The sequence below is a fragment of the Terrapene carolina genome, unplaced genomic scaffold (assembly GCF_002925995.2).
Source record: "Terrapene carolina triunguis isolate 2854851 unplaced genomic scaffold, T_m_triunguis-2.0 Scaffold58, whole genome shotgun sequence".
Classification (NCBI taxonomy): Eukaryota; Metazoa; Chordata; order Testudines; family Emydidae; genus Terrapene; species Terrapene triunguis.
In genome coordinates this window covers 113,049,943-113,065,991 of record NW_020664409.1, presented here as the reverse complement: position 1 = coordinate 113,065,991, position 16,049 = coordinate 113,049,943, and the positions used below count along the sequence as shown (strand labels likewise).

At 40.5% G+C, this 16,049-nt stretch overlaps 2 protein-coding genes and 1 pseudogene across 4 annotated transcripts in view; all 3 read left to right on the top strand.

The window, feature by feature from the left end:
* Window positions 1–8,887, top strand: part of LOC115271365 — a 14,909-nt gene extending 6,022 nt beyond the window's left edge. The window contains exons 2-7 of the mRNA XM_029913420.1: window positions 5,183–5,310; window positions 6,423–6,610; window positions 6,850–6,959; window positions 7,579–7,650; window positions 8,626–8,802; window positions 8,852–8,887. Of these exons, the coding sequence (XP_029769280.1) occupies window positions 5,210–5,310; window positions 6,423–6,610; window positions 6,850–6,959; window positions 7,579–7,650; window positions 8,626–8,802; window positions 8,852–8,887 (684 nt within the window). The 5' untranslated portion in view covers window positions 5,183–5,209. The remainder of the gene's footprint in view (window positions 1–5,182; window positions 5,311–6,422; window positions 6,611–6,849; window positions 6,960–7,578; window positions 7,651–8,625; window positions 8,803–8,851) is intronic.
* LOC112113250 lies at window positions 7,830–7,921 on the top strand (annotated as a pseudogene).
* Window positions 8,814–16,049, top strand: part of LOC112113248 — a 68,096-nt gene continuing 60,860 nt past the window's right edge. For 2 of the 3 annotated variants that reach the window (XM_029913852.1, XM_029913850.1), the window contains exon 1: window positions 8,814–15,649. In XM_029913852.1, the coding sequence (XP_029769712.1) occupies window positions 8,905–15,649 (6,745 nt within the window). In that variant the 5' untranslated portion in view covers window positions 8,814–8,904. The remainder of the gene's footprint in view (window positions 15,650–16,049) is intronic. The other variant, XM_029913855.1, reaches the window with a different exon arrangement.

The window sequence follows — 16,049 nt, the reverse complement described above, 5'->3', positions numbered from 1 at the left end:
TGGCTAAGCTGGCCAAACAACTATACTCCATATTTTTGGGCCTAACACTCTGAAACCCACAATCGTGAGCTGGACAGGGTTGGCTTTTGCTTGAAGTGCTGCCTCAGCCGTGAGCTCTCATGATGAACTTGCTGTGTCTTCCAAAGAGACTGCTTTGCTCGTCTCCCTGAGGGTTGTGGAGGTAGAGGAGGAGTCATTAAGCTCAAGAATCTCCTCAGTGGTTTGTCTATTACAATGCCTGTGATTGGGTGTCTGAACTCTGACTGATACTAGTATTTTCAACATCTGCTGTTGCCAGTACCTTAAGGCTCTGGGGCTCCTGTGTTAGATGCTCCAAGCAATTGAAGCCTTGATGTCACAATATTAGTTTTTCTGTTCATGATATTGTGTTGGTTGTGCTGGGGATTGGGTCCTAGTGTTTGTCAGCTTGTTCATTTCTTCAGAGGTGAATCTACCATATCCTTATGAACCACAGGCATATTGGCTTTATTGGTATCTCAAGATTCATTTATGCTCATCTGGAAGGGGGGAAGAAAGAAGGTCTCCTTCACGAAAAAGAACCTCAAGACATTCTTGCTGGCAGCTGACTTTTTAACCATGATTTTCAGAGGATTGGGAGGGTGAAGAGATCCCTGACAGCCCTATCCCAGAGGGTTCCCCTCTGTGTTCTTTTCATCAGATTATGCTGTAGCACCACAACAGTCTTCTCTTGCTCTCCCCTTCTGAATGACTTGAAATGTTTTGGAAGAAGTCTTGGATGCTGAGACATCGGGCCAAGAAGAACGCCAGATCAAAAAAAGTCTCATTTATTCAACATTCATTAGATAAAGCAACCTGGCCCTCCCAATAAATTTGCTTTTTTTGTTTAAAGCAACAGAGGGTCCTGTGGCACCTTTAAGACTAACAGATGTATTGGAGCATAAGCTTTCGTGGGTGAATGCCCACTTCGGCAGACGTTTGGTTGGTTGGTTGGTTGGTTGGTTGGTTGGTTGAATGGGCAAAAAATATCTTTGGTTAATTCCAGCTTCCATATCATCTCCATCCAAGACCAAAAACTGTGGGTATCTAGTCCCTCAAGGGACTTAAATATTTCTTTTTCAGTTGCCACAGAGAAATCAACTTTTTGGTTCCTCTTGTTTCTTACTTCCCACTTCTGGAGAGGGAAGTCAAAAGCTAACTACCAAGTTACACTAGCTAAGTTTCTCACCTGGGACAAACTCTCTTTTCTTGATAAAGCATGAATACAATTGGTAGAAGCCCTTAAGAGCTTCTGCTGCTTGTGGTTTTGTAACAACATAACAGGAAACCTGCACAGACACAGACAGATGTGAGAGGGGGCTGTGGGCTGCCCCTCCTCCCCATGGAGCAGGAGCTGCTCGTGCCTGGCAGAGGCCAAGCCATGCATGGGGCTGTGTCCGGCTACAGAGATTACCCAGATTATTTGTTTTGCATGGAGAACACTAGAGGTTGCCTAATTTCCATTCTAAGACTGTCCAAGTTGATGCATGCTATGAGCTAGAGATCTCATTCCATCAGGTCTAAGATGGGCTCTACCATACGTCTCAAAAGTTTCTGTTTTAGTGATATGTAAGGCAGATTTCGGGGTTTGTGTCCAGTCCTTCATGCGCCATAACTGTCATAACTATAAAGGGAAGGGTAACAGCCCTCCTGTGTACAATACTATAAAATCCCTCCTGGCCAGAGACCCCAAAATCCTTTTACCTGTAAAGAGTTAAGAAGCTCAGGTAACCTGGCTGACACCTGACCCAAAGGACCAATAAGGGGATACTTTCAAATCTTGGTGGGAGGGAAGGCTTTTGTTTGTGCTCCTTGTTTTGGGTGTGTTCGCTCTTGGGACTAAGAGGGACCGGACATCAGTCCATGCTCTCCAAATCTTTCTGAACAAGTCTCTCATATTTCAAACTTGTAAGTAACAGCCAGGCAAGGCATGTTAGGTTTATCTTTGTTTTCTCAACTTGTAAATGTTCCTTTTGCTAGAGGGTTTACCTCTGTTTGCTGTAACTTTGAACTTAAGGCTAGAGGGAGTTCCTCTGGGCTCTTTGAATCTGATTACCATGTAAAGTTATTTTCCATCCTGATTTTACAGAGATGATTTTTACCTTTCTTTCTTTAATTAAAAGCCTTCTTTTTAAGAACCTGATTGATTTTTCCTTGTTTTAAGATCCAAGGGGGTTGGATCTGGACTCACCAGGAATTGGTGGGGGGAAAGGAGGGGGAAATGGTTAATTTCTCCTTGTTTTAAGATCCAAAGGTTTGGATCAGTGTTCACCAGGAAATTGGTGGAGAAGTCTCTCAAGGCTACCCAGGGAAGGGTTATAGTACTTGGGAGGGAGATATTCTGGGGGGAGGTAGACAGAGTTTCCCAAATGACTCATAAATAATTTGGGTGGTGGCAGCAAAACCAGATCTAAGCTGGTAGTTAAACTTAGAGGTTCTCATGCAGGTCCCCACATCTGTACCCTACAGTTCAGAGTGGGGAAGGAACCTTGACAATAACTATGGGGAAGGAGTTCTGGCATACTGCTAGTAGAGCTTAGAAATAACTGAGGATAGATAGTTGGGCTTCTCTCTCTTGTATGTCCTGCCCGGGGTGCATACAAATGAACACTGTTCTCCAGAAAGTGCCAGACTCTTTCCCCTATAGTGGTGACCAACGCAGGCAAATAACCTCAAACCATAGATGCTATGTAAATTGACCACTTATTATTTTGTATTGCAGTTGCAACCAAAGCCTTCATTTGGGATGTGGGGCACCGTTGCGCTAGGCACTGAACTAGCACATCCATTAGGAAGACGCTGTCTCTGCCCCAGAGAGCTTACAACTTTCTGACAGACATCAGGAGGGAGCAGGGGTGGGGTGGGGTGAGGGAGAGGGTACCAGTGTAACAAGTTTTAAGGTCTTCTAGGATGCTGGAGGAGTATGAAGACTTAACACACCAGGTTTTAAATCTAGCTTCAATCCTTGCTGCTGTTTTTTCTTTTGGTGAATAAGGAGTGGTTGACATTAACCCAAATGCTGGAATATTTACATGCTGGTAGGCAAGAGATGATTGCGATGGCAGTGGCTACCGATGCTCATCTAGTTAGTAATGAATATAAAGTCTCTTCAGAGTGACAGATTTAAGCCGGTAAATGATAAACATAAACTACTAGTCACAAGTTATTGATTAAAAGATCAGTATGAGTTTTTGGAAGTTTGTGTGGGGTGCATTTTTCCCCTCCTTTCTTAATGACTGAATAGTTGGACTTCCAGGTATGGACCAGTCCTTCACTCCTTGTGTGGGCAAAATGCCTATTTGCCTTTGTAAGAGCTGCTGGATTGGTCCTTGAGTTTGTATGATGCTAAGAGTTGGTGAGCTGCTGTCTGTCAGATGAGACATAAAACCAAGGTCTAGTCCAGTTTTCATTAGAGATCTGTGGCTCTTTTGTTAACTCAGTGCGCTGGCCAAATTCTTCTGGCCTAAATAACTAATGTTGTTTCAACATAATGGAGCAGGTGATATGGGACTCTATTGGTAAAGAATTAAAGGAGGGTAATTTAATGCCAATCAACATGGGTTTATGGAAAATCACACTAGATAATTTTTTTGAGATTACAAGTTTGGTGGGTAAAAGAAATATTGTTGATGTAACATACTTGGATCTTTGTAAGGCATTTGACTTTGTACCGCAAAACATTTTGATTAAAAAAAACTAGCATGATATAAAATTAACATGGCACACATTACATGGATTAGGAGCTGGCTAGCTGGGAATCATTGAGCAGTTATGTTTCTAGTGGAGTGCCGCAGGGATCAGTTCTTGACCCCTATGGTATTTAACATTTTCATGAATTACTTGGAAGAAAACATAAAATCATCACTGATAAAGTTTGCAGATGACTCAAAAATTGGGGAAGGGATTAAATAATGAAGAGGATAGGTCACTGATACAGGGTAATCTGGATTGATAGATACAATGGGCACAAGCAAACAAAATGCATTTTAATACAGCTAAATGTAAATGTATACCTCTAGGAACAAAGAATGTAGGCCATACATGCACTATGGGGGGGACTGTATCCTGAAAAAGATTTGGGGGTTGTGATGGATAAACAACTGAACATGAATTCTGAGTGTGATGCTGTGGCCTAAAGGGCTAATGTGATCTTTGGCTGCATAAACAGAGAAATCTTGAGTAGAAATAGAGGTAAAATAGCGCCTCTGTATTTGGCAGTGGTTTGACCGCTGCTTGAATTCTGTGTCCAGTTCTGGTGTCTGCAGTTCAAGATGGATGTTGATAAATTGGAGAGGGTTCAGAGAAGAGCCATTAGAAAGATTAAAGGACAGGAAAATTACACTTTATAGTGATAGACTCCAGGAGCTCAGTTTATTTAGCTTAACAAAGAGAAGGTTAAGGGGTGGCTTGATTACAGTCTATATGTATCTACGTAAGGAAGAAATATTTGATAATCAACTCTTCAATCTAGTAGAGAAAGGTATAACATGATCCAGTGGCTGTGCAAGTTGAAACTAGTCAAATTCAGACAGGAAATAAAGCATACATTTTTTAACAGTGAGGGTAATTAACTATTGGAACTATTTATCAAGAGTTGTGGTGGATTTCCCCATCATTGGCAATTTTAAATCAAGATTGGATGTTGATCTGAAAGTTATGCTCTAGGAATTATTTTGGGAAAGGTCTCTGACTTAGTTATACAGAAGGTCAGACTAGATGACCACAGTGTTCCCCTCTGGTCTTGGAATCTATGGAAAGGACACTCTCTTTTAGGACCATAAAATTAATATGATTGTATAATGTTGTTTGCAAGATCTATGATGTTCCATACCAAGGTTGGTTATATTTCCATGATGGGTACAGTATTTCCTATACATAATTTGTTAAGCCTTTGGGATTCTTGGGCTGTAAAGCACTAAATAACCGAGGGAGCCTAGAAAGAAAAAGCTATGTTCACTTTACTTGTTGGCCATGGAACTTGGTCCTCCACTTTTGACCCTGGACCGCTTCTTCGGTTCACTTTGTGGATGGTGATATTTTATGTTTCTGGGATAAATGCATTGAAGGGTTGTAGATAAAATGGGAATGTTTTTGTGAGCAATGTGAAACTTACATGCTTCATTCACTTCACTTTTAATTTATTTCCCCCCCCACCCCTCCCCAGATGTAAAGCAAGTTTGTATTCTCTGAAATGGCAACAATCTGCCAAACGCACGGTGAGGGGCTCAACCAGTGTCACCTGCGCAGCATAGGCCGCAAAGCTTCTGTCTCCGGTGTTGCAGAGGTTATCCAGTGAGTACTGTGTAAGACAGCTCTTGGGCTGCTCTGCTCAAGAATGAACACTACATGCTGGGATTTGTATTTTACGGGCTGTGTTCCATGTTAAATATGAGTGGCGATGGTCCATATTCTAGACTGTGTCCAGTATGGAGTCTAACTTGTTATGGTGTGAGTCTGATTTGATAGAGTATGTTCTTAGTTTAGTTTAATATTATTGATAGTAGCTTACCTATGTTTTCTTGATTTTATTTTAGTTTGAGAATTGTAACTCTATATCAATTTTATAAATGGTATTAAATTCCTCTCAATAAGCAGTACGGATCCCAGAACCTTTTGGGGGCCTGGATTGGATACCAGCTGATCAACCTAAAATTCTGACCAGCTCCTCTTACAAGAGTTTGGTTCTCACAGCTTGCTTGGACAGTTCTGACTTCGCCACTTCGAATATTTAACAGAACAGTCTTGGCACTGTCAGTGCAGTGGGTTTTTTGTTGATTATTTCCCCCCAGATGTATAAGTTGAACATCTCTTCTCTTCTTTTCTGCTTATGTTCCAATTTCTCTAGGTTCCTTTGTATTATTATTTCTGTGCCCTGAGTGGTGTTTGACTCCTCCTACTTTATTATTGCCTGTGAATGTAATTTATTAGCTGTTTACTCCTCTTTTTTTAGATCATTAATAAAAATGCTATATAAAACCAGCTGTAATTTCGTCCTCACAGTATTCTGTGGACTTAATATAGAGTACCTCTTGCTCCCCTCCTCCCCCATTGGGCTCCTTTAATGTGTGTCAAGTTGGGCAGCCAAAGATCAAGACGCCCATAATCACGGGTTACTTCTGAAAATGTGAGCCCTGTGTTCTCTGAAACCACTCCCTACTATGCTGAGTTAGTTTTGCTCTATGTATCTTCTCTGGTAGTGACCAGAAAATGACGATACATTACTCCAACTGTAATTCAGTTGCTAGACCTTGGAAATTCTACTGCACCTATTTGTGGTACGGTGAGAGGTGAGAGGTGTTGTCTCCAGCCTCTTGTAATCACACTGCTTTCCATGAAATCCAGACTTCTGCAGAAGAAGCTATATGTAACAGAGAAAAAAATCTGACTTTTTTTTTTTTTTTAAGTTTTTATAAGGCAGTTACCCTGATTGGAAGAAACAAAGATGTTGTGGACTATTTCATCAGTTGTCCAGTTTCAGAGAGAAGAGATTACATTTCCCGGACTCATGCCAGAGTGATTCGAACCAATGATACTTACAGACTTGTGGATTCCAGCTTGACAGGTGTTTATGTGAACGATGTTAGAATCAATGGTAAGTGTGAAAGGAAGATGTTCAAGGGCATGTAGAGAAATCTTGTGCATTCCTCTCTCTAGGATCAGATGTTAGGATATACATAATACATCACTTTATTTGATGCTTATTTAATATTTATATTATGGTTTCTTTATCGCCTGATTGTAATACGTCCAACAATAGTTGTTCTGAATTTTTGAAAAGAATGATAGTTTGTTATGATGTGTAATATTTTTTGTTTTGTTTTAAATTTCCAGGTACAGTTAGGTTGCAGGAAGGAGATACTGTGACCTTTGGACATCCTGCAGGGAATGGTATCAGGCCTGGAACACAAGTTCGTCAGCCAAATTCAGAATTTTACTTTCTGGTACATTTTATTCCTTCTTTCATCCGTTGTAAGAGTAGCTAAAGCCTGGCTCATGGGTCAGATGTGATCCATATTGTTACACAGTGCGGCCTGTGGCAACCCTCCTCCTTAATACAGGGCAGGTCCCATGGGAACTATGAGTCCCAGCATGCTGTGCTCTATTTTGATCCAAATGTCCTGTCCTCATTGCAGACTGGATGGGGGTGGCTGTGATCTGATTCATCTTAAATAAGTTAAGTGTTGCATTTGTGCTCCTGGCAGGGTCCCATCAGTATACCAAAGTTTTAGAGACCTCTGTTCTAATTAGTGATACTGAAGAGAACGCCCATAAGTTTAGTATTCAGATGACTTTGATTCTTTTAATACATCAGTATAGTTGTTTATGCTACAGACTCTGGGAATGAGTCACTTTTAAAGGTAACTAAATAAGACTAACTTGCATTAAAATTGGAAGACTTGAAAAAACTTAACTTCCTTTAAGCCTTAAAACTGAAATCTGTTAATTAGCAGTAAATGATGCAGTTTACAAGGTATTAGGCCTCATCTTCATTTTAGTCTTCTGGATCTTGAATTAAAGTGAGGTTGTGTTTCAGATAAACCTCTTGCACTTCTGTTTCAGTTTGAACACTGTTACTGTAGGATCGATCAGTTGCGAAGTGCACGTGGAGAGATGAGGAATTCGCTACCACAGGTGAGGCAAAGCATAGGAAAAACCCTGAGTACTGCTAGTAATTTCTGTTTCATCTGACAAACAGTGTTCCTTTTTTCAGCTAAGAAAACTAATGGTGGAAATATGGTAAATGCTCTCTGACCTCCTGAATTAGTTCCCCTGCTCATTGCAAGAGTCATACTGTTGTTTGTTCAGTACACATGTGTAATTTTCTTTTCAGATCGTATAAATCTTTCGCCTTTTACTAAAGATTTCCGTGGAGAGGAGTATTTAGGTGCTTTTCAGACAAATAAGACCCAGATCCTGGCCCAGTGTACTTATTTTCTAAATTTTAGACAAGATACAATGAATGATAGCAACAAACAAGATGGGGAGTTTGGGAAGGAAGGACAATGATTACAAAAATGTCATACTGTTTGTGTGCACATCTTGAAGATTGTTATAATAAATACATTTATATTATAAATGGAAAAAAATAATAAATACCTATTGTATGTATATGTTTCTTGATCCTGTCTTCACCAAGCACTGCTCCTCCGCTGCCCCCCTGGCTGAATTCCCTCTGATCACTCCTGCACTGCTTCTGAATTCTTTCAAGGGTGCCTCCACAGTGGCTAGACAGAACGAGAAAGAAGTGCGGTGCGGTTGGAACTTGGACCAGTTCCTGGAAAACAGCACTGACTACACTTGAAGTGAAATAGATATCCGCATCCCCAATTATAGAACTTGGGTCACCAGCCGCGTATGGGGAAGAAGGCTATTATGCTCCCTCCAGTCAAAAATTATGTGCACTTAATGTGTAGTAATTTGGGGTGTGTGGTGGAGGGTGGCACTGAGTAAGTGGGTGGTGGTGGTAAAGTAGATATGAAATGTCAAGTTATCCATGCTACATCGGTTTCTGTTTTTACACTTAACATGTAAAACCAAAGTTCATTCCTTTTCAGTTATTTATACGTAGCATTTTATGGTGCTGTGACTCTTGTCTCTCTTCTGCAGATTCAGTTACCGCTGTTGACATCTGAAGTATCACCAGTGTACAACTCAGGTCTGGTCTTCGAGAACAATGTTGGCCTTCCCATTATATCCCAGCTGGCATGGACTTCTACAGTAGTCCAAAATAGTGGAGCTCCATCTACATCTAGCACACACTGTGGTGATAGGCAGCCTCCCACAGTCAGTGTGACTCTGCCATTAACATCAGCTGGCTCAGTACTGTCTTCAGCGAAGTCTTCTCTGTGTACAAATTCTGTTAATGTGACTTCAAACAAATTAGAAATGCCTGCAACATCTACATCAACTGCAACACCAGATACTTCTTTGGAAGACTACACTAGACCTAATTCTCAGATTGTACGTTCTGCTTCGCCTGAATATGTCCATAGGAAGGGCTCAACAGTCAGTGCAGAGCCTTCTCAACAAAGTGTCTTTGAAATTGCACAGTCGTCTTTGTTTCGGGGAAATGCTGCAAGGACAGCCGAACTGGCTAATTCTGACTTTCCCTGTGTGAAACCAAGTGGAGCCCAAGCATGCACATCAGGAAGCATGCCAAAGTTTTACAGACCATTCCTGGATGAGAGACAAGACAGTGGTGAAATAAAAACACAACTTCCTGCTGTAACTTGTTATAATCTAGAACCTTCACCACCTTTTCCTCACTCAAGAGATGCTGTAGAGACACATGACAGTGACCCAAATGGAAGAGCAATTGTCAGAGCTAGTCTTTCTGATAACAGTCTAGATCTTTCAGACTCTTTTCTAGTAGAAAGTGGAGGCAACCTTGATTCCAATCCACTAGCTCCTGTCGCTGATAAGTCAGTGCTTGGAAGTTGTGCAAACTCTGACGATGATGTAGGGATGGAGATCAACGTTATTAACAGCACTGAAGAAACAACTAAACATGAAACTTCTGGGAGTTCAGAACCTTGTATTCAAATGCAAGTCATAGAAGTGATAAATGAAGCTATGAAAAATGTTCAAGTGCCATCAGTCAGTGATTATAAGGCGAATTTAATGGAAAAGGAAAGATCAACAGAAGAACAGAATAGGTATTCATTGGAGCAGCATATTGTTGATGCTTGTGTACCTGAAACTCCATGTGTGGCTGTATCTGTTATTGGTGCTGAAACGTGTGAATCCCATTCAAAGAAAAAGGGTAGTCTTCATATAAATAGCTTGTCAGAGTCGGTAACTGTTGAAGTAGAAAACTGTTCAGAAAACAGTGACTGTATGACAATAAGCATTGTCCCAGAAGACATTGCTTTGCGTAAAGATCCAGATGGTAGGTCTCCTGCAAAAGAAGTGCTGAGTCCAAAGAAACTAGTGAATGCAGATGGTAAAACCTGTGTAGAAGAGTTGGATTTGCCTTCTGAAACTGCTATGACCATAGACAGAACTCGGGAAGTAAGCATATCATTTGTGCCAGACTTAGAACTTCCACATAGCGTTTGGCATTCTGAGATCAAAAATGAGATCTGCAAAGATGAGCTGACTTCAATTATAAAGCAAAACAGCCTTGTGCCAAATGAGGAAGCAATAAAAGAAAGTAGTGATATTGTAGAAAGTGACAGTTGTTCCTTGGCTGACAGAGAATTGGAAACTTTAAATAATATCTTAGATATGGAAACTCAGAAGCCTGAAACTACTTTGGACGTTCAAGAAGGAGCTGAACCTAGCAATGATAAAATCATGACGATATCAAATAGAGAAGTAGGAGAAATACATAGCGATCATGTTTTTGAGGACAAGTTGCAAAATGCTTTAGATCAGGACTACATGCTTTCAGACACTGGAATAATTAACCTAGAACATCAGAACTCGTCTGATGCTCATAAAATTCTGACAATGTGTGCAGCAAAAGAAATGTCCAGTTCTGAGTGCGATATTGGTTCTGCTAAATCCCAAGAAAAGGAGGATGACCATGTCAGCGGGGTTGCCTTATTCCAGAGCAGTGTTACAGAACAAGTTGCCTCTAGAGCCAGTGGAACAAAGATTGTCCAGGGTCTGGATGTGCCTCATTCAGAAGAGGAAGAATCATCAATGGCTTCTCATGTGGCAGTGGATGGGCTTGTAACAAAGATGCTGCAAAACAATCCAGATCCCACAGCACCAGAGAACCTGCCCTTGTGTGCAGAGAATATCTCAAACTATCACGTACATTCTCCTTCTAAACACCATATCCTATCTAAAGATACATACTTGGAAGATGTAACTTATGATTCTTCCTGTAATTGTGTGCCATCTTCCTCTGGATCTTTTCACAGTGAGAGCTCGCCTCACCAACCAGCTCCAAAGGAAGAGGAATCCTGTAAGTCAGGGGCAGTTGTCAAACCTTTGAGTGGAACATTTTGCAGTTTGCAGGCCACAGAAGTCGAAATGACTTCTCCTGAGTATCCTGGCAGGTATGAAGACTCTGGAGCTTTTACATCTGCCAAGAGGTCCATTAGGGAAACAGTGAGCCAGGAAACGAACATCCAGCCATTGTCCCAAAATGAACCTGAAACTTCTGTGAAACAGAATGCATGCAATAAGGCAAATATTTCTCATGCTGCTGTGTGTATAGAGTCTGAAGGCTTTCAGTCAGACCATGTATATATGACTACATCGGTATCTACAAAAGGTGTGCCACAGGAGGTTAGTGATTTTGGTATCCATAAAATACATTTGGAAGTAAGTGCTTCTGAAGAGGGTGAAGAGCAAACCGATATGAATGTAAATGCCATCTCTTTAACAATGGATAGTCATGTTAGATACAGAGACAAAGATGAGAGTGAATCAAAGATGGATTCCATGGATACAGAGATGAGAATATCTTCAGTTACAGATTGTATTGAAATATCATATGCAGAAGTGGGAACTCAAACTAGGCTAATAAATGAGAGGGCAATAAGCTTACTGGCTACAAAACCCGCAATAAATGGAAACAAAAATAGTGTGGCAAACACTAGTATCTGTGAGGAAGAAGTAAACATGTCTGTGGACACGAATTTGAGTCTTCAACAATTTTCAGAGGCATATGAAAGAACTATACTGGATAACAATGCAAGTAAAAATTCCTGGAGAGAGTTCTCCAAACAGATGGAGTTGGATTCCGAAGCAGAGGAAAAGCTGCCTTCAGAAACACGGTTAGAAACCTTTGACGGAAAAACAGTATTTGTAGCTTCATGTTCTTCTCCAAATAAAGTGACATTTTTGGAAAACACAGAGAAATTGGTAGAAGTGATGAATCCTGAGTCACCTATTGATGTAGGTGAAGAATTTCTTGATCGGTGTCTGCTACAGAAGAGTGACTGCACTTTGGAGAGAAAGAGGTCTCCAGGAAAAGAAGAGGACGGGTCATATATCTCTGTGTTTTCTTCCAATTCTCTTTCAACCACTAACACCGGGTGTATTAAAACAGTTGGAATCCTTGTCAGCCATACTTCGGATTCCACTCTTAATGATAACAATAAGATGCGTGATACTGATTGCCAGGAACTGAAAACTGCTTGCTCAGTAGTGGATGATACAGTATCAGGGGAGAAGCAGCTTGATCAGTCAGCTAGTATTGAGAATACATTTTATAAAAAGACAGATGAAGATAGTGTTGAAAGCAAAGAGATAATGAAAATACCTGGAGAGAGACATGACTCAGGAACAGCCATTAATGATAGCATATTTGAACAACAGAAAAATATAGAAAACAAAGGTATAGATAAAGAGATGGAGATTATGGCAAATTTGTGTGTTGGACAAACAAATCTTAATCACAGTAGCGTTACAGAAGCACCTACAAACAGGCTGGAAGGGAATACAGTGTATTACTCTTCAGCATTAGAGGGAGGAACAGCAGATGATCTTTCTCCATTATGTTTATCCAAACAGACTTCTCTAGTAGTGGAAAGAAGCTCGGACTTTAATGATTATTCCTGTTCGCAAAGACAGTCTCCTTACTATGTGAATAAAAGGGACATGGGAAACAATCCAGAACCTGCAAATGATTACATCTTGCCCCAGCAGGTCACCAGGAATGAAGAAGATATGAAGTTGAATAATGAAAATAGAGTTGAGGCAGTAAACCATAAATGGAGTGTAAAATCAGTTACACTGGAAAAAGATAAAGTGAAATTTAAGCACACTGATGCACATTTTAGTGAGCTTGATTTGGGAACATTGAATAATTACCAAGAGGATAATGAGAACTCTTCTGTTAGCTCTGCCCATTTGGAATTACGACAGCCAACTAGTGCATTTCATGACCAGCAGGAGACAGATTCCCATGCCGGGGAGTCCCAGCATTTGGAAAGTAACATAGACTTGAAATCTGAAGAGGATCCTGTGAAACAGTCACTTTATCCAGAAGACTTCGTCATAGACAGTGATTTGAAGAAGCTATGTGAACAAAATATGACTACTGAAATCTTGACACCAACTGGTTTGGAAAGGAGTAATCAAAAAAGTATATGCCAAGAGGAAGGTGGAATCAAACTGCAAACTTCTGAAATGGACACACAACCATGCAGTGTAGACAGAAATGATCTTGCGGTTGGGATGCAGGCTGTTGCATCTGGAAGGCCTGAATCTGCCAAAGAAAATATAGCTGAAAACCTCCTAAAGGAAATTGAAACTGACCCTACAGAGGGGTCTGAGTTATTCAGTGCAGAGGAGCTTAATTTATATATCTCAGATTCTGAAGTTGAAAAGGAAAAGGAAGAAGAAAATAGCAAGAGAACGAAAAATGCAAATGAAATGCAGTATGATAGAAGCAAAATCCTGAAGGAAAAGGACACTGTCATCTCTGATCCAAACAGTGTTTCTGGCAGCATTATTCTGCAAGCTGACCTGGACTGCAAACCAAATGAAGATCAGCTTGGCAGAGTGATTGAAACAGATGATATCAAATCAATGATAGGTACAGAAAAGTCAACAGATATGAGTTTGGAGGAAAAAAGCTGTTCTCTTTGCAATGCAGAATATGATCTAAGTGAAGTTAGAATTGCTGGACCTGAAAATTGTAGCACCGGCATGGTAGTTGGTGAATTCAGTCGCTTAGTAAAAAGCCCAACACTGAGAGAAGAAAAAACAGAGAACCAAACAACTGCAGAACATGAGCTTGGGCCCTTACGTTGTCCTTATAATTCTATAGAATTTCCCTGTGTACCAGGAAGCCAGAGAGAGATGGAAGCAGTGAAAGGCAATGCAGAGGTTGGTTTGAATAAGGGAGATGCAGGTTGTTCAGATGAACATGTAGGAAATGCTGATTCTAATTCTATCCAAGCTGGAAAAAATCTAGAGGAGAATCCAGAGCCTGAGAATAGCTTACTTGATGGTTGCATTCAAGAACTAGATGTGGGGACACTAGCTGCACCTCTTGGAGCCCTAAAAACTGTTAAAGACTCTCCAGTAAATGAAATGCTGACCAGCCTTTGTGCAGAAAAAGACAAACTTAATCAGAAAACAGAAACAAATGAACTGGTATATATGCAGCAAGAAAGCAAAGACTCTGAACCCCTGAAATCCCAAGCAAAGATATGCCAGCCCACAGGACGTGCAGACTTTTCTGAAGGCAGAAATGAAGGTTTAACTGTTTCAGAGTCTAACTTTACGAACAGAGTGGAATCTCATAAAGAGGAGAATAAAGATTCTCAGAATAAAGAGGCAAACAAAAATAATTCTTTCAGAACACTAAAAAGACACATTAGTAGAACCGAATATTCTGGAACTTCAGTTTCTGAAGATGAGCAGTGCGCCCAAAAGAGAAACTGCCCTTTGGGGTCTCTTTCCATGCAGGAGTCTGTATCTGACCTGCCCAGTCCTAATGTAACCTTGTTTTCCATTCCCACTGATTTGAAGGAGTGTCATGATCGGTTTGTTAGCAGTAGTGTTAGGCGGTTCTTTAAAAAATACCCCATTCTTCAAACCGCTCAGCATCTTGATGAAGTGGAGAAGGAAAGTAGTAAAAATATTGCCCAACTGGTGAGAGAATTTTTTAAAAAAACAAATGACTCTGAGAACCTGGTAAATGAAAACATAAAACCTGAAAGGTTTGTGCCACCCATTGAAAGTAAAGTAGAAGACGACACTGACTGTAAATCTATAGGTGAAGTAGACAGTGATGATAGTACAAGGAGAGATGGAAGCAGTTTACTTCTATTTTCAAGTATTGAACCTCAAGTAAATGGAAAACAATCAGTTAAATTAATATCTGAGTCCCAGAGTCTCCCCCTTGACAGTCAGTTTGGGTTTACTGAACTTGCTGCTAGTTCAGCAGATTCATGGACTGATGTACTAGAAAAAGATGTGGTAAGTAAAATTCCAGAAAGCCCAAGTGCAGATTCCCTGTCTGAAGAGGAACAGTTTCAGTCTAGGGTGTGTTTAGCATTAGATAATCAATATTCTTCTGATAAATCTCCCCTGAAGTCTCCTGATGTAGATTCTGAACAGAGCACCAAAATCAAAGATTTGGACTTCATATTCTCTGACACATCGAATAGCTCTGTTGAAGGTGAGCATCATCCGCTTACCCAAAAACTAAGTAGCAGTAGTTCTAGTGGAACAGGTGACGGGCTTCATGAAGGTATTTGCAGTGACAGTTGCAAAGCAGCTGGTCTCGACACGCAGTCAGGTTTTTCACGTAACTCCTTAGAAGCCTCAGCTGTGTATTGGAGCGATGATGACACAAATATAACTTCAAACCTTATTGCGACATCTGGAGAAAGCAGCCAGTGTGTTATAAGTAACTTTCCACAGCAGTTGGAGTCAGAAGACCATGTTGAAAGCATCAAAGACAAAAATTACATGCCAGTACTGCACCAGGCTGAGAGAACACTTGATGGTGTCAAAACGCCCAATATAGAAGACTTATCAGTTCCTGCGTTCTGTGTGAATTCAATAACTGGGGCCGTTCCTGGTTCACAGAAGATCATCTTGAAGGTAGAAAGTGATGCAGACCAACTTGAAGTCCCTGAATTTGATGGTCACAACAACACACAAAATAGTGAAATCTCCTGTCTTCAAACAAAATCTGCATGCTCTCCCTGCAAAGGTAATAATTTTTTTTTAAAGGAATAAAAAATACATGTCTTAAGGCAGAAAAATGCATTTGAGAAGGCATATGTTGTAGGCTGGGTGTGTGCCTATAAAAACTCCCAGAAATAAATTAATTTGGCTATCACAGCACGTCATATTTATTATGGCACATAGTCCCTATTGTATAGAGAAATTATAGTTGTCTAATTTCATATAGATAAACTTCCCTTTTCGTATGAGGAATGTCGCGCACACAGTGTTTTGGAACCCAATTTGCCTTATCCTACAAACTTGGAAGTAACTTACATCTGTTGCTCTGGCTCCTGCATTTCAGTTATAAATTTGATGTGTTTATATTTTTATATAGACACGCACTCTTTTAATCTTTCAGCATGGTTTTTCTTGCATTCCTCATG